Source organism: Chrysochloris asiatica, unplaced genomic scaffold (genome assembly GCF_000296735.1).
Source record: "Chrysochloris asiatica unplaced genomic scaffold, ChrAsi1.0 scaffold00094, whole genome shotgun sequence".
Taxonomy (NCBI): Eukaryota; Metazoa; Chordata; class Mammalia; order Afrosoricida; family Chrysochloridae; genus Chrysochloris; species Chrysochloris asiatica.
In genome coordinates, this window is record NW_006408612.1 from 380,519 (window position 1) to 399,468 (window position 18,950).

At 40.3% G+C, this 18,950-nt stretch overlaps 1 protein-coding gene across 1 annotated transcript in view; it reads left to right on the forward strand.

Annotated features, from left to right (window-relative positions):
* The window catches only part of MYO3B (myosin IIIB), a 481,549-nt gene that overhangs the window by 315,870 nt on the left and 146,729 nt on the right, over positions 1-18,950 (forward strand). Inside the window, exons 24-25 of the mRNA XM_006866691.1 lie at positions 14,422-14,482; positions 15,445-15,541. Of these exons, the coding sequence (XP_006866753.1) occupies positions 14,422-14,482; positions 15,445-15,541 (158 nt within the window). The remainder of the gene's footprint in view (positions 1-14,421; positions 14,483-15,444; positions 15,542-18,950) is intronic.

Here is an 18,950-nt window from a genome sequence, read left to right on the forward strand (position 1 = left end):
AACTGCTGACCTTGCAGTTCACAGCCCGATTTGTAACCACTACACTACCAGAACTCTATCCCCTTCTCATCTTCCTCCTCCCTTCACTCTGTCTTTTGTTCTCTCTCTATATATATATACATTTTTTACTATCCCTAATCACCAGCCCTAATTCAGTCTTCCAAGTGCTAGAATTATAACTCATAAATAGCTCAACTCAACCAACAGAAAGGCAAAGTCTAGAATGGAATCCACTCTAGATATCATGACATTATCATTCGCTCTTATGTCAACCTTGATGTCTCCATGTTCAGAATCACAAAATTATAAACAACAAATGTAACACCTTTGAAGTTCCTGGGTGGTACAAACTGTTAACACCTTAGTTGACAACCAAAAGTTTGGAGGTTTGAAACTACCCAGAGAGGCACCTCAGAAGAAATACCTGGTGAAGATCAAAGACTACAGCCTTCAATATGGATTGCACCTCAACAAAAAGAAAACAAAAATCCTCACAACTGGGCCAATAAGCAACATTGTGATAAATGCAGAAAAGATTGAAGTTGTCAAGGATTGCATTTTACTTGAATTCACAATCAACATCCATGGAAGCAACAGTCAAGAAATCAAAGGACATGTTTAAAAGCAAAGATGCCACTTTGATGACTAAGGTACATCTGACCCAAGCCATGGTATTTTCAATCATCTCTTATAAATGTGATAGCAGAACAATGAATTAGGAAGGCTGGAGAAGAATTGATGTCTTTGAATTAGGGTGTGGCAAAGAAAACTGCGTGTACTGTGAAATGCTAGAAGAATGAACAAATCTGTCTTGGAAGAAGTATAGACAGAATACTTTCTGAGAAGGCAGATGACAGACTTTGTCAACCATAATCTAGACAAATTATCAGGAGGGACACCAGTTCCTGGAGAAGGACTTCATGTTTGATAAAGAAGAGAGAGAAAAAGAGGAAGACCCTCAGCAGGATAATTTGCACAGCAGCTTCAACAATGAGTTCAATGGTAATGGTTGTGAGGATAGGGCAGGACCAGGCAGTGTTTTTATTCTGTTGCAGGGAGGATCCCTATGGGTCAGAATTGGCTTAATGGCACCTAACAATACTATGCTTTCTTTGTTTTTTCCTCATAGAATATATTACAAATCCAGGAATAATCTTTTCCTTCTTTTGAAATCAAGAAATGTCAATAGAAAAAATAGTTCCATAGTTTTTTGTTTTTTGTTTTTTACCTCAAGAGAGAAACAAAGATGAAAAAGATTGATAATACCCAGTGCTAGTGATATAGTGGAAAATGGGTTCATACATTCTTTTGATATGAGTGTTTGTTTTTAGCACTTTTTAGAAGGAATTTGGTTACATAATTTAAAACCTTTAGGTAGGCAAGAAAAATATACTTATCAACTTAACAACTTTACATCTAAGATTTATCCTTGTTGTTGTTGTTGGTAAGTGCCGTCGAGTCGATTCCAACCCATAGCAACCCTGTATAGGGTTTCCAAGGAGCAGTTCAAACGATTTTGCATTCTGATGCATTAGCCCACAGCGCCACATCAGGACTCCAAGATTTATCCTTAGAAAAAAAAAATTAGTACACATAACTATGTGCACAGAATATTTCATTTACGTTTCTTCTTTTTCTTTTTTAAGCTTTTATTGTGAATTGAGTGAAAGTTTACAGAACTTATTATCAGTTTTAAGGAGCTCTGGTAGTGTAGTGGTTATGAATCGGGCTGCAAACCACAAGGTCAGCAGTTCGAAACTGCCAGCTGCTCTGTGGGAGAAAGATGAGGCTTTCTGCTCCCGTAAAGATTTACAGCTTCGGAAACCCTGTTCAGGGTTGCTATGGGTCGGAACCCACTCAGTGGCACTTAACAACAACAACATCATCAGTTTTACATTCAACAAATTCTATTTTTTTCCATTGCAATGATTACAATTCTCTCCATGCACCATCAGTTAACAATCTTTACCTTTATTCTGTTTAAAAATATATATTTTTATGTACACGCACCACACAAAGATATATATTCATGTAAATGTCCAAAGGGCACATTATACAAGCCGGCCTCCTGGTAACAGGCACACAGCCTTTCTCAGTCCACGGGCCATTAGTCCTCAGCAGCTCTATCTCTCGATACCATCATGTCTGCCACCATCTCTACTGTCACTGCTTTTCTGGCTAGGATCTCACACTTTGCTCATGCTCTTCCCTCTTGAGGTCCTGGGGTCATCTGTTCCTGAAATGAAAGATCAACTACTTTCCCCCTTTAGTTATACATCTTGTACATTTACAGTTGTGATAACAATTAATCACAACTGAATCAAAAACTCCTAGCCCCTTTCACCAGACCCATTTGGGCAAGAGGAAAATTATTCAGTGGGGATTCTACATTACCCCCTCACTCTGAAACTAAGCAAACTAATAAAAACTTGTAAGTCAGCCACTTCATGCCTTTATATCCTCCTATTTACTTATTTATTTTAGCAAGAGTGATGTTTTCTTTATTCAACTTTGCAAAATCAGGTGCCCAACCTAGTAGACATGGGCAGATCTGAGGCATGGCTGGCTTGCAAAGAGTTTCATTCCCCTGTCTCAAAAAAGTCCCTCCTCCAGTTCCCTTTTTACTGGGTACTATGGAGTTTTAAATCTACCTGGAATATTTCAACTACTAGTCCTTACTGGTAGCATTCTCATTTAAAGTTAATTTCCCTTCTCCCCATAAATTTCCCCTATTTCCTTCATGAGTGTATTCTTATTTTAACATTTCTAGCCCTAGAACAGATTTCTTTCCCCCCTCCCCCAAGCAAATACTGCTTACATATCCCTGGGTGTGAATCAACAACCTATGTCTGGTCTAGCAATCTCGTGCACTCTTTATTCCTGAAGATGAACCATCTTGAGAATTTCTCACAAATCCTCTTCTTTCTCTTTACGCTTATTGGTTTCATCTTCATTTGTTATTAAATCCTCATAAAGTGTATCATTTCTGGATGTCCCTAAGAGTAGAGCTAACTATACCTATACTAGCTTGAATCATACTTGCACCTGACATGATATTACTAAAACATGTACAACCGAAAACACACTGGCCCCATTTTCCTCTTACATTTCATGAATGAACAAAGCAGAAATATTTGATGCATGCATAAATGTCTAAAAGACAGTCTTCAGTCTGTAGGCCCACAGCCTCATTCAGTCCATGGGTCTAGAGTCCATAACTGCTCCATCTTTCCATGTCACCACCTCTGCTTCCATCTCTGCTGCTGCTGCTTCTTCAGGCAGGGATCCCAAGCTCCACTCATGCTCTTCCTTCTTGATGGTCCTGGGATTGTCTGTTCCTGAAATGAAAGATACATATCTTCTACAATTACAGTTTTGACAACCACAATGAATACTACTGACAATTACAATTGAAATAATAAAATCTTATCAGCACCATTCCATATCCACTTTCACCAGACCCATCTGGAAGACAGGACAATAGTCAGTGGTATAGCCCCCCCCCATTTTTGATAGCTAATATATAAGATTCCCATCCCTGTCAACCCAGTGTACTGAGGAGACAAGCTTGATCCTTGATATGAAGAATCATTTCCTTTCAGTTGGAATTTTGAGTAACTATATCCATAAGCAAAGGTCTAGTTCATCAAATTGTAGCAAGTTATGCTTGCTCCCTATATTTAAATGTCTTTCTCTTCATCTGGTTGAGATCTGATCAGCAAGCCTTCCAAGATAGGTCATATGGGTACCATCTGCAAGTTTGGGCACTCTTTCATGACTCCCCTCACTTCAGACCAGCTGGCCACTTCACTCTGACCTCTAGTCCCCAGTAGCTAGGTCAGTATCCATGGGCTTGGGCGTTCACACATATTCCTAAACTTCAGACCAGCCAGCCCTTCCTCTTCTCTCTCTCCTCTCTCTTGTCTCAAGATCAATGGGTGTCTATTGAACAGGGCTGCATTTCACCCACTGCCACTCACAAATAGACAAGGATGGTCACCAGCAAGCATACAAGACTGCTTATGTGTTCCCGTTGCATTTCAGTTTTAGAAGAGAGTTTACAGATGGACTGACTTTTCTTGCCTTGATGACTTGAAGGCAAACAACCTGCTTGATATTCTCACAGCCAGTCTTTCCGTGTCATTTACATTTCTTATGATGCAAAAAAAAAAAAAAAAAAATGAACGCACCTGAATTATCCTCATGCAGCTCACTTTTATTGTGGATAGAGACTAATCGCTAGTCCCAGAGCTAAGTGTAAGTGTATTGTTGTCTATTAGGTGCGGTGAAGATAGCACCAACTCATAGCTACTTTATGTGTAACAGAACAGTACACTGCCTGATCCTGTGCCAATCTCACAATCATTGCTGTGCTTAAGCTCAATGCTGCTGCCACTGTGCCACTCCATCTCTTGGGGGTCTTCCTCTTTTTCAATGATGTGTCAGTGTGGCTGTGCACAATATGCTGTGGAGATACTAGGGAACTTCTGACAGTAGAGAGGAAGAGGTGCTGGTGGTGAGGGGAAACAGAAAAGGCTTTGTCAGAAGAGTTGACACCTGAGCTACAGGGCAAGGAATTTGCTCGATTATGCTGATTACCCTATTTTCCAGGGCTACAAAGAAAGACTACCTTCTGCAGCCCCAAGAATGAAAACTACTTCCAAGTCTAGAGACTGAAGGAAACTAATAAAAACCAACCCAACCCACAATGAATTAGTTGCAACCTATCCTGTTTTGAAGGAACCTTGGTCGTCTAGTGGGTTATGCGTTGGACTGCTAGCCACAAGGTCAGCAGTTTGAATCTACCAGCTGATATGTGGGAGAAAGATAAGGCTTTCTGCTCCCCTAAGTATTTACAGTCTCAGAAAATGTATACAGGGTTACTATAAGTTGGAACTGACTCCATGGCATATCTACCACCACCATGTTGTGTTGAAATTATAATATACTTCCGAGTGTGGATGCCTAATGAATTTCTCAGTTTGTCTAGCAGCCACTTGAAGTGATAACTGATAAAAGATGTCACAATCCTGCCACTTTTAAAGGTAATGAAAGCTGCAAAGTTACAGTGAGTGATTTGAATGGTATATGGAAGATGAAGACTGTGTCCTATTTCTGCTCCAAGAAAGAGGTTACTGATTTCAACTGTAAAGTAGGAAGCAACCAGTTATAGTCCAAGTTTGATTGATCAGAAACATACCCTGTTTTCTTTGCTCAAATTCTAGTGTGTAATTTGGTTTCCAGAGTATATCAACCAAGTATTGAGGGGAATAGCCCAAATTATGCTGTTGGCATTGTTGTTGTTAAGTGCCGTCGAGTTGCTTCTGATTTATAGTGACCCTGTATAGGATTTCCAAAGAATGGCTGGTGATTTTGAACCACCAACCTTGCAATTCAAACTGCCCTTGAGGTTGAGTGTTTATCCTATGGCACCACACCAGGACTCTATTCATTGTAAAATTATACACTGGCATATGGCTTTAAAACTCTGACTTTTCTGAATTTGGTTATTTATTGCAACTCACATCTCAAAAAAACTCTTCATAAACTGGAAAGTTGTGTTTTGGAGTCTACAGAACTCAGACCCTGGACCACAGTGAGGTCAGCCGGGCACAACAGAGCCAGCTGCTCTCAAGGATCCTTATGGCAGAAGAAGAGAGGTGCTGGGCAATTCTCAGCAGCGATCTACTCAGGATTCAGCCTTCTTCCTGCCCGCCTCTAGACACAATGGGATCAGAGCTTAAGAAGAATTGGAATTACAAGTTCATTTTGTTTGAGAACTTTTTCAGGATAGATGCCCAGTAGAAGGGTTCTCAGCGGAGAGTGAGGGCTCCCTTCTCAGATGCTACCGTTCAGTCAATTGACGGCACTGAAGCTCCTGAATGGCTGAGCCCTGGAGACAATCTGCTTGAGACTTTAGTTCTGGCTCTTGATCGATGGGTGGATTGGTGAATACTGAAAGTATGCAGTGAATCCTGTGAAGAGACAACTACGTCCTATTCACTCCCTTTGATAACCCAGTCACTGCATCTGACATTTAACATGTGATTCCTAACAGAGTCTGAGGACAGTGTTATTTTTTAAAAACATTTTTCCTATACATACAAAATATGGCACACTTCAAAAATTAGTAATTTTTTAATAGCACCCAATGCTAATCCATTCTTAAATCCCCCCAAGTTGTTCTAAGAATGTTCTTTGCACCTATTTGGCCCTGTTGTATCCACATCTACGACATTATATTGCATTAAGTTGTTATACTCATAAGTCCCTTTTCATATAGAACAGTCCCTTATTTGGGGGGCACTGAGTTTTTAAGAGATTCAGTCAATAAATCTATATTGTTGTTGTTGTTGTTAGGTGCTGTCGAGTCATTTCCAATTCTTGGTGACCCTATAGGACAGTGTAGAACTGTTCCATAGAGTATCCCAGGATGTAATCTTTATGGGAGCAGATTGTTGGGTTGGTTTGAGCCTCCAACACTTTGATTAGTAGTGAGTGCTTACCTGTTGCAGCACCAGGGCTCCTAATTAATTAATGTTGTTAAGTGCCATCGAGTCGGTTGCAACTCATAGCAACCCCGTATAGGATTTCCGAGGAGTGGCTGGTGAGCCTGAACTACTGATCTTGTGGTTCAAATTGACCTTGCAGTCCAGCACATTACCCACAGTGCCACACCAGGACTCTTAATCAATAGAATAATTCATATTCTATATTTGTCTGCTTGCTTTCTTGTGATCTTATTCAGCTTGTCCCTCTAGCCCCTGTGTTTTATGTAAACTGTAGGTTAATTCTTAAGTCTTGATTCAGTTCAAGTTAAATACTTTTAATCAGAGGAAGAAGAACAAAACCCCTCCAGGTGGGTTGAATATTTCACGTTACTCCATGTGACAATATTATCTCAGCATTAGTGGTGCTAAGATTGAGCATTGGATTAAGATGATGACAGTCAGATTCCTCAAATATTTAGTTACATTCTTCCTCTCTGATCTGAATGAAGGAATCTGGTACCTTGACTATCTTGTTCCCCTTCAACCCTTTGTCTAATGGGTTTACCAGCAATTGATAATCATTGTCTGAATCAATAATTTTCCCTTGAAGTGTACTTCTGCGGCACTGCTTACTAGTTATTATTATAAGCAAATCATTAGCTTCCTGATGCTTAATTCCCTCATCTGTAAAATGGGTATAAAAGTAGAACCAACCCATATGGTTGTTGGAAGTATTACATGGGATAACCATATATCTGTGTTTTGCCATTGCCTATTGAACTATGCACAAGCAGTAAGCACTGGCTATCTGTTACACTTTTCTTTAGTTTGGTGGTATGGATTGCAGAATATTACCCATTCACTGCTAGCCTCATGTCCTACAAATGACAACATATCTGATGAAATTGCTGCAAAGGAGTTGAGACAATTAGACTTTGGAAGGATGTTGATTAAGAGTCCTTAATCAAATCAGTGTTCTTCAAGTGTATTCTAAGAATTCTGTGGTTAAAATAAAGTCTAGGAAATGCTCCCTATTCTTTCCTGCTTTTGTTAATCTGAGTAACATATATATACATTATTTGAGCTGGTTCAAAGTCTTTCTCCTCGAATGAGGAGGAAGTTAAAGTGATGTTAGGGGTAAGAGAGTTAGGGGTAGGGGTGTCTGTACTGGTTTTTGGATCCTGAGGAGCTGTATAAGTTAGAGATGTTCTCTAGTGGCTGGTTACTTTATTAGGACTAGTTCTTGTTAAGTACCATTGAGTCAGTTACAACTCAAAGCAACTGAAGAGTGGCTGGTGGGTTTGAAGTGCTGACCTTGTGATTCACAATGCTGATCCTACAGCCCCACACCAGAAGAATGGCAGAAATTGGGAATCTATCAGTAATTCAGCAGCCAAACTCTGTTCCCTAGATTTTCCCTAAAGCTCACCAGGAATCCTAGAGGACCTCAGAATTCACACGCCATATTGGTGTCCCACAGTCACTGGAACTGGCCTCGTCTGCACAGGAGTGAGTCAAATGAACTACTACACAAAGACCAAGGGCTTACAGGGCATCATGATTCAGAATAAGAGCAGAGGATTTTGGACTCAGGCAAATATGGGTCAGTGCCCTAACTCTAATAAGCATGTACCATAACTGGGCAAATATCTTAACCTCTTGAGACCTTGGTTTCTTCAGTTATTGTTGCTAAGTGCCATCAAGTCAGTTCTGACCCATAGTGATCCTGTATAGGGTTTCCAAGGAGCAGCTGGTGGGTTTGAACCACCAATTTTATAGTTCAAACTGACCTTAAGATCCAATGCATTATCATGCAGGGCCACAATTAAATAACTTAGCTTGCATGATTATGAAGTCCTCATTAAATATTCAAAATAATTCTAACAAATAAAGTGCTATACAAATACCAGTTAATTTTATTCTAATGTTAAAGAACATTTTTATTGATCTACATGGTCCCATATTGTCAGGATTCACTAGTTATTCTTTTATTCATTCAACTTGCATAGTATTTACTGAGCACCTATTATGTACTCTGGTAGCGTAGTGGTTACGAATCGGGCTGCAAACCTCAGGGTCAGCAGTTCGAAACTACCAGCTGTTCCACGGGAGAAAGATGAGGCGTTCTGCTCCTGTAAAGATTTACAGCCTCGGAAACCCTGTATAGGGTCACTATGAGTTGGAATCGACTCCACGGCACATAACAACAACAAAAATTATGTACCAGACACTGGGTTAGGTGCTGATAAACTTCACTGCCATGCCCAGTTACCACTAACAACTCTGAAAGGGATCGCATTAGAAGATTCTGGATAGAGTAAGAGAAAATGTGGACTGAAACTTAAAATCGTAAAAAAGACCAAGCTTACTGGTCAGAAAGAGACTGGAGGAATCCCCAAGACTATGGCCTTTGGTTACTCTTCAGGTCTGGAACTGAACTCACTCCTGTGCCTCAATTTTCAGCCAAACAATAAATAGGTATGTAGGGGTGGGATGTGGGGGGTTGGGGGGGGGGTGACAGCATAGTGAATAGAATGATCAGCCATCATTACCAAGACAACTGGATTGACCTAAGGATAAAATTCAGAGGGCTGGGAAAGGAAGAGTAATGAAAACAGAAATACAGGGCACAGGGGTAAGTGATGTTACATGGAGGGGATTACAATCATAGAGGTGAGACAAAGTGTGTGATTTGTTGAATGCAAAACTGATGGTCAGCTCTGTAAACATTCACTCAATTTAGAGTAAAAAGCTAAAAAAAAGTCACAACAACAAAAAACCCATTGCTATTAATTCCAACTCGTAGCAGCCTTCTAGGACAGACTAGAACTCTTGCACAGGACTTCCGAGGTTGTAAATCTGTTTGGAAGCATATGCTATGTCTTTCTCACACAGGGTGACTGATAGCTTTGAACTGCTGACCTTTTGGCTAGCAGTCCAGCACTTAACCCACAGAGCCCCCCGGGCTCCTTTTAGGTGCTGATAGAGAATATGAAATAGAATAGGTCAAGTGTCTGCTTTGGTGGAGCTTTCCTTCTATCGTAGGGGGCGTGTGATAAATAAACATACACACAAATAGATATTTAATTATGCCGCCCCCTGTACTGTACTATCATCTACTATAAACAGAGGTATTTATTTACAAGGTAATGTCTATGAATTTTCACATGCATTGAAACGATTTTATCACATTAAATAAAGAATGAGATTATTAATGTAGAACTAGAAGAGATCTTAAGAATAGTAATTATCTCAATAACCTCATTTCTAGATAAGGAAAAGTAGAACCCAGATACTGTAGAAATTGACCCAAAGTCATGTTTTCCTGCCCTTTAGTCAGTGCCAATATCTGGCCAACTGATTGGAAGAGATCCATATTTGTGCCCATTTCAAAGAGAGGTGACCCAATGGAATGTGGAAATCATTGGGCAATATCTTTAGTATCCCATGCTAGTAAAGTTTTAATAAGATAATACAGAAATGGCTGCAAGCATACATTGACAGAGAACTTCCAGAGGTTCAAGCAGGATGCAGCAGAGGATGTGGAATGAAGGATATCATTGCTGATGATTGATGGATCTTGGCTGAAAGTAGAGAATACCAGAAAGATGTTTACCTGTGCTTTATTGACTACACAAAGGTTTTAAATTGTGTGGATCATGACAAACTATGGATAACATTGCAAAGTATTAGTATTCCAGAACACTTAATTGTGCTCATGAAGAGGTTGTTCGAATAGAATATGGGAACACTGAATGTTTTAAAAATAAGAAAGGTGTGTAATAGGGTTGTATTCTTTCACCATACTTTTTCAACCTGTGTGCTGAACAAATAATCCAAGAAGCTGGGTTATATGAAGAAACATGTGACATCAGGATTGGAGGAAGACTCATTAACAACCTGAGATATACAGATGATACAACCTTGCTTGCTGAAAGTAAAGAGGACTTAAAGTGTTTACTGATGAAGATCAAAGACCACAGCCTTTGGTATGAATTGCATCTCACTGTAAAGAAAACAAAAATCCTCACCACTGGACCAATAAACAACATTCTTATCAACAGAGTAAAGATTGAAGTTGTCAAAGACTTCATTCTTCTTGGATTAACCATCAACACCTCATGGAAGCAGCAGTCAAGAAATCAAATGACATATTGCATTAGGCAAATCTTCTGCACAAGACCTTTTTAAAGTGTTGAAGAGCAAAGGTGTCAGCTTGAGGACTAAGTTGCGCCTGACCCAAGCCATGGTATTTTCAATAACCTCATATGCATGCGAAAGCTGGACAGTGAACAAGGAAGACTGTAGAAGAATTGATGCTTTTGAGTTATGGTGCTGGAGAAGAATGTTGAAAGTGCCATGGGCTGCCAAAAAAACTAACAGATCTGTGTTGGAAGAAGTGCAGCCAGATGGCCGAACTTCGTCTCTCATACTACAGATATATTGTCAGGAGGGACCAGTCACTGGAGAAGGGTATCATGTTTGGTAAGGTGGAGGATCAGAGAAAAACAGGAAGACCCCCAGTGAAATGGATTGGCCACATAGCAGCATCAATGGGCTCAAGTGTGGCAATAATTGTGAGGTTGGCCCAGGACTGGGCAGTGTTTCATTCTGTTGTGCGTAGGGTCTCTATGATTCGGTACTGACTCGATGGCATGTAACAACAACAAGAAGTCAGTGCTGGTGTGGCATTGTAAGATAAGCACTGGACTGCTAACCACAAGATCCGTGGTTCAAACCCACCAGTCCCTCCTTAGAAACCCTATACAGGGTCGCTAGGAGTCCAAAACATCTTAATGGCACTTAACAACAGCAGTCAGTGCTTCTGTTATACTGAATTACATCTGAAAGGCATTGGAATAGCTGGCTCCTATTTTAATATGTGCTAGAATACCACACTCTTACAAAATGCTTTCCAGCTATTAGAAATTAGGGTCCCAGCAGAACTGTTTTTTTCTGAATGTGGTTCAATGAAACATTAATATTCTAATAAATGTTATTAGGTCATCATTTTAAAAAAATGTTTTGGTCTAATTAGGAAACTCTGCAGGGTGCCCCACCCTTTGTTGGTGCTGTTGTTATCTGCTATCAAGTAGACCCTGATTTAAGCCGACCCCATGCACAACAGAACCAATACTGTCTGGTCCTGTTCCACCTCCATGAGCCACGGCGTTTTCACTGGTTTCGGGGAATGGACCACCAGGTCTTTCTCCCTAGTCTGTCTTAGTCTGAAAGCTCTGTTGAGACCTGCTCATTATCATAGCAACAGCCTTCTACATTTTGTTTCTGTTGTTAAATGCTGTCAAGTTGATTCTGACCTCTAGCAACCCTGTATAGGGTTTCCAAGGAGCAACTGGTGAGCTTGAACCACCGACCTTGCAGTTCAAATGACTTTGCAGTCTGATGCATTAGCCCACAGCACCACATTACAGATCTATAAATGCCTGCTGTGATTGTAAAAGAGAATTCCTGCTGTCAGGAAACCTCTTCAACTATGTATAACCTAACATTGGCCTACAGAATGCACTTTAAATTATTTAACAATTAATGTAATATATGTGCTGTGTGAGCAGTGCATTGATTTGGTTGGCTGCTGGTATTGTTTGTGATAATCAATGTTGTTATTGTTAAGTACTGTGGAACTGGATCCTGTAAAGGATTTCCAAGGAGCCTCTGGTGGATTTGAACCTCCAATCTTTCAGTTAGCTGTCCAGTGCTTATCCTACAGTGTCACACCAGGACCCAGTGGAAGCCAATAATGCTCACTAAACCACATTCAACCTTATGTCTTAGGGTGTCTGGCTGACTTTGGATGTGCTGTAATCTGCAGAAGGAATATCTATTACTGTTTACCATGGAGCCAATTCCAACTCATAGTGTAGCACTGAGTACAATGGCCCCATAGGGTTTTCTCAGCTGTAAATCTTTATGGAAGCAGAGAGATAGATCTTTTCTTTCACAGAGCCCCTGGGTGGTTCAAACTGCTGACCTTTTTGGTTAACAGCCCCATTGCTTTCTCTAGAAACACCTACTCAGGTACATTTCTTTTAGTTCACCAAATACTTTTAACATGTGGCACAATGATTAAGCATTTGGCAATTCAAGTCCACCAACCATTCTTCCAGAAAAAGATGTAGCAGTCTGTTTCTGTGAAAATTCACAGCCATGCCAGCAGTGTGGCAAGACCTGGGGACTCTTGGGCCCAGAGTCAGTGACATAGCCACAAAGGACTAGAGTGGAGAGTGAAGCGTCCAGCTGATAAGAAGAGAGGGCATATGCACAAGAACACCCACACTTGCAGATAATACCCACTTGACCTGGCTTCAGTGACTGGATGATCAGGGCTCAACCAGAAGAAGAAAGAAGAGGAAAATTGAGTAATCTGATATAATTTGATGAACTTGACCTACACCTATGGATGCAGTAGCTCAAAAGAAGGAACAAATCTTTACAGCAAGGATCATTCCCACCCCCTCCATACACAGAGTAGACAGGGATGGGCAACTTGGACATTGGCTACTCAAAGTGGGGAGGAGGGGCGGCTACAAAGGCAAGTGACTGGCTTACAAGCTTTCAAGGGGGAACCTAGATTCAGAGGGCCTGGAGGAAGGTAGAATCTCCACTGAGTAGTATCCAATCTGTCTAGGCGGGGCTGATGAAACTCAGATGGGTCTCTTGTGATACAATAGCGAATAATTGTTATCAGGACTGATTGTGAGGGTTGGAAATGTAAAGGTAGACGTTTTATAGCAAGGAGGGGAGTGATTAACTTTCCAGTCTAGGAGCGGAGGTCCCTAGGACCATCAATGGAGAAGAGCCGAGAGCGGGACCCTACCCAGAGAAGCAGTGATGCCTGAGATGGAGCCAGAGATGATGACGTGGAGAGATGGAGCTGTTGGGGACTTTAGACCCAGAGAGGGAGAGGGGCTGTGTGCTGATGACCGAGGGGTGGGAGGCAGGGGGTGGGGGGCAGGCTTATAGGGTATACCCTTTGGTGGGTTGATGATGCATAGAGGGGATTGTAACCATGGCAATGAAATGATATACGATAGAAAGAATGTAAAACTAATGTTCTCCCATGTAAACTATCACATAATTCACAATAAAACATTAAAAAAAAAAAAAAAAGATTCACAGCCATGGAAATCTTATAAGGCAGAATTACTATGAATCAGAATTGACTCAACAGCAGTAGTTTTTCTCTCTCTCTGTATTTTTTTTTTATATACTTTAAAACAAAGAAGGGAGCGCGGTGGATCCCTATGATAAGTGCTGGACTGCAAACCCCAAGGTCCGTGCTTCAAGCCTGCCAGCTGCTCCACGGGAGGAAGATGAGGCTTTCTGCTCCAGTGAAGATTTAAAGCTTTGGAAACCGTACACAGAGTCGCTATGAGTAGGAACCGACTTCATGGTAGACACAACAACAAAATCAAGGAAAGGAACAGGACCTAGGGAAAGAAACAATGTAAACTGAATTAGAGATTATATTTTGATACATCTTTGGAGGAAAATCAAAGCACGTTGCTATTGAGTTGATTCCAATCCATAGCCACCCCATAGTACAGAATGCTGTTGTGAAGTGCCCTCGAATTGATTTTGACTAATAGCAGCCCTGTATGGGGTTTCCAAGGAGCAGCTGGTAGGTTTGAACCACCAAATTTGTGATTAGTAGTTCAGTGCTTGTCCTACAGCACCACACCAGAATTCCATATGAAAGAGAGAAGCTGCCCATAGAGTTTCCAAGGCTATAAATCCTTACAGAAGCAGATTTCTGCACCTTATCTTTCTCCTGCAGAGTGACTAGTGGGCTCTAACCAACAGCTTTCATTTGGCAGCCAAGCATTTAAACAACTGTGCAACCAGGAGGAAAATAATCCTCTTTAATTTTTTTTTCAAGACTTCTACAACTCTCTTATTTATTTATTTTTAGGCATTTGCAAGCCCAAAGCTCCCCAAATGGGTGTGATGTCTTCGCAAGACAGGCAAATCAGGTACCTGGACATCTTGATTCCTAAATAACCTGTACATCTTGATTCCTAAGTAACTGCATCCCATTACTTCAGACCCGTTGGAGTCTGTGGGCACGAAACCTGTCTGTGGCTGCTTGGTTAGTCCAGCCAAACATGAAACTGTTAGTGATATTTTGAAGTCTTTGAGACAAAAAGCCCTGCTTGCTAAAGAACTTTGGTTCAGGAGAGAGACAGGGAGGTACAGTGAACAGAGAATCAAAAGCCTGGAAATTTGCAGCTGAGAATAAATGCTAGCTGCTCCCCGAGGTGATTCCGTCTGTGCACTCCACTCTCTACAGATGTTAGAGCCTCTTTCTGAGTGAGGACCCGAGGTTCTTTGGTAGCACTTTGATATCCTGCTCGAATTCAATATGTGAAATGGAGACGTCTCTCTGTGACTTGGAGCCCACAGCAGGCTTTGAAGTCTGATCCAATTTTTGCTGCCTACTATTTGATGTTGAAAGGATGAAATGAAGAAAATGTACAGTTTTTGCCAGTAACTCTGCTGAGCATATGTAAGATTAAAAAAACAAAATCCTTTGGATGATGTACTTAGAAATGTTAAGTAGATTAATACCTTCCTATAGGTTTTCTGTTTTCTTTCTTAAAGATCAAACTTAAGTATAGGGGGAAATCGACACATCGATGTTTTTATATCTAGGCTATAATTAATTTAAGAAAGGGTTAGGTTGACGTGTTCCTAGGAAGAAATAAACAAATGAAGTAAAAGGTATGGACCCTGTCCTACTTATTGCCCCCAAGAAGAACAGGCCCTCCACTTAATTCTAATGCAAGACAATTACAAATCACAACATGAGTCCAATGTAGAGTCAGGGGTAAGGTCATTATCCTCAGTTAAAATGGAAGAAATGTCTTTAAGGTGATTAAACGGGGGTCGGGGGGGAGGTTAAAAATAATGCTTCTCTTTTGGGACCCTTCTGAAGCACTCAGTTTCTGGAGCCAATCTGGTGTCATCTCGGACAAGCCATGTTACTCCAGATTGCCAAGACCCGAGTCCCGCGGAAGCCCCGCCAAAACCTGGTAAGAAGAATATTTTCAATTGCACAATGCTTCTACTACTTGCATGTATGTGTGTACTTTGTGATGAGTTAGTTTAGCAGGACTGTCTAGAAAGCAAGACTCAGTTAGATAGTAATATGGCCTAATATTAGCAAAAAGCTCAGATTTAGAAAACTGGAGGCCTGAAAGCAAAACTTGCATTAAAGGTTGTTGTTGTTGTTAAGTGCCGTCGAGTCGATTTCGACCCATAGCGACCCTGTACAGGGTTTCCGAGGGTGTAAATCTTTACGGGAGTAGAAAGCCTCATCTTTCTCCCGTGGAGCAGCTGGTAGTTTCGAACCGCTGACCTAAAGGTTCTCAGCCTGATTCGTAACCACTACGCTACCAGAGCAGTTTACTATCTCTTAGAGTTTACTTTTCTAAAGGAGGAAAATGAAAACCAAAGGCCATGTTTCTCCCTTCATTTGTGATATCTTAAAATTAGAAAACAGTTTTAAAACTTCATTTTGTAAAAGATAAACAGCGGAAACACATGTGAACTGGGTGCTCTCTGCTACATGTGTCCGCCCTCCTTACTATCTCATCAGAATCCTCCTCATTCTCCAAGGTCCATGATGACTCCCTCCTCTGTGCTCGTAACTTTTCTTACAATATTTAATATGATAATTGATTATCTGGAGTCAGACCCTAGAGGCTGGTAAAGAATATTGATTTACAGAGAAGTTTCTGCCCTATATTGGCAACATGGCCATTCAACGATACAATCATATTGCCACACTTCTTTGGTAAATAGCCAATCCTGGTCCATTTTCTACATTCTTTGCTCTGGTAGTGGTTGGGTACTGTTAAGTCAGTTCCAACTCATAGTGACCCTGTGTATGGTTCCTGAGGCTACAAATCTTTATGGGAACCGAAAACCTCATCTTTCTCCCACAGAGCTACTAGAATATGACAAAACTCAGTATTCAGGCATGTGTGTGGCTAGATGATTAAAAACAACAACATAAAACTATTGTAAGACATATTTATTAACCAGAAGATACTTAGGACAATGTGGACCATTCCATGGAAAGAAATCTTTTCAACTTAAAATACTAATGATACAAATAATGTCAGCGTGATCTTTTTTTGCTGAAATATGCAGTCATTTCTCAGGTTTCTCCTTAGCCTGTTTTGCAGTGACAAAGTAGTACAATACTCAGTGGAAAATGCATAATCAATATGTATGAACTTCATTCTATATGGACCTTAAACTCTTAGAGAGAGACAAGAGGAGTTCATTAAAGCAGACCCTTTTAAACAAATATGTACTAAATTATAAGTCTGTCGAAGAGACTATGAGGAGACTTCAAAATGTTTATGGAAAAATGAAATCACAGGATAATGGAATTTCTGCACAAACTTAACTTCCCCTACAGCCAGATTGTTGTTGTTAAGTTCTGTTGAGTCAGTTCTGACTCATAGCATCTTATATAGGGTTTCTGAGGAGCAGCTGGTAGGCTTGAACTACCACACTTGTGATTTGCAGATAATGTCCAGGAATAAGTCCACAAGATGGAGCTAGAATAGTGCAAGGAAGAGTAGAATATACAAGAAAGATAATGTGATGTTACAGAAGCCATTATATAAGATTTTGGATGGTATTCTTTATTCACAGAGACAATGTCTGCCTTTTAATTGGGGTGTTTAAGCCATTTACATTTAATGTGATTACTGTTATGTTTGGGTTGAAATCTATCATCTTGCTATTTGTTTCTATTCGTTCTATCTGATCTTTGTTCTCTTTTGGTATTCTACGTTAAAATAATGAAATTACTAAAAAGAAAGTGAAATAATGTGCTGGAGTAGCTGTAGGCATAGGTTCTGGAGTAACATTTGCCTGAGCTCAAGTCTCTCCTCTGTTCATAGTAAGGGTTCACTAAAGGTTAGCTGCTGCTGTTGTGTCTGTTGTGATTAATATTCTGTAAAGAGTAGTTCATGTATTCTAGTAAATGAGTATGAAACACAAGGAGAAATAAATGTCTTACTGTAAGTCATTAAATTTTGGTGGCATAGTTCACAGGAAGTAAATGTAGTAAAACCTTTAAAATCTGAAAACTGTATAAAGCAGAAACCCATCAGAGAAGAGAAATTCAAATATTTTTCAATTAAAGAGGAGACAGAAAAGTATTAAAATGGCACCATGTCAAAGGCAGAAAACTTATACAACTGGGAAAAGCAAGGCAGTACTGCTAAATTTCAGTTCTCCCAGGTTTCACTGTTTGCTGCATTTTAAATTATTAACTATTAGAAAAGGAGTCCTGGCGTAGCTCTGTAGGATAAGCACTGAACCACTAACCTTAAAGTTGGCAGTTCAAACCCACTATCCACTCCTCAGAAACCCCAAACTGACTAGAGGGATCTTAACAACAACAGAGAGAAAGATTTGTTAGATTACAATAATCTTTTCTGGTCTTTAGGAAAACATCCTCAAAAGTCAAATGTATTAATAAGTTATACACCGATTTACTGTTCATTATTCACTACACTTTTCTCTTACAATTGTCCTTGTCTCCAGTCTAAACAATTTTCTGCTTCCATCACCATTACTTTTGCTGACACTCTTGAAAAGCAACAAGGTAAGTGGTCTTCCTCCTTTGCTTCCTTCAACTTCTCTTACACACAGTTGTCTGAACAGTTATTGTAGAGGGCAGGCCTGGTCAGGGCATTCTGTTCCTCCACGTGCCACAGTGGTACCTCATCACCCCAGCATCCACACTAAGCTTCTTGAAATTCAAGTTTCTCTGTCTCCTGGTCCTAATCTACATTTCTAACTCTAACATCACTGATCTCTTTTCTACATTCTGAGCTTAAGAATACCCACACTATTCTCTGTTTTCCCAACATAGACTTGGCTGGTGGGCTCTTCCCCTCCTTTGTGACCTTGTCCAGAGTGTTCTCTGTGCCACAAATGCCCTTCCTTCCTGTTCACTCATCAGAATCCTTCCCATTCTTCAAGGCCCATTGTGCTGCCCTTCTCTGCACTCAGAACATTTCTTATAATCCATTATATCTTGCTTTGCATTATAGTTATTTTTATGAATAATGGTGGTTATGTGCCGTGGAATTGGTTCCAACTCATAGCAACCCTATGAAGGTTTCTGAAGCTGTAAATCTTTTCGGGAGCAGAAAGCCTCATCATTCTCCTGTGGCACCACTGATGGTTTCAAACTGCTGACCTTGAGGTTAGCAGCCCAACTCATAACCACTACGATTAGATTTTTTTTAATTTTATTGTGGCAAAATATACATAGCACAGTGTCGTTTGAGCCATTTTTAAGTGTACCATTCAGTGACATTAATTACACTCACTATGAGTGAGAATATTGTGACCTTTTTAGTTTTTAGTTTTTTTTTTTTTATTGTAATATCGAACAAACTTGCCTTCTAA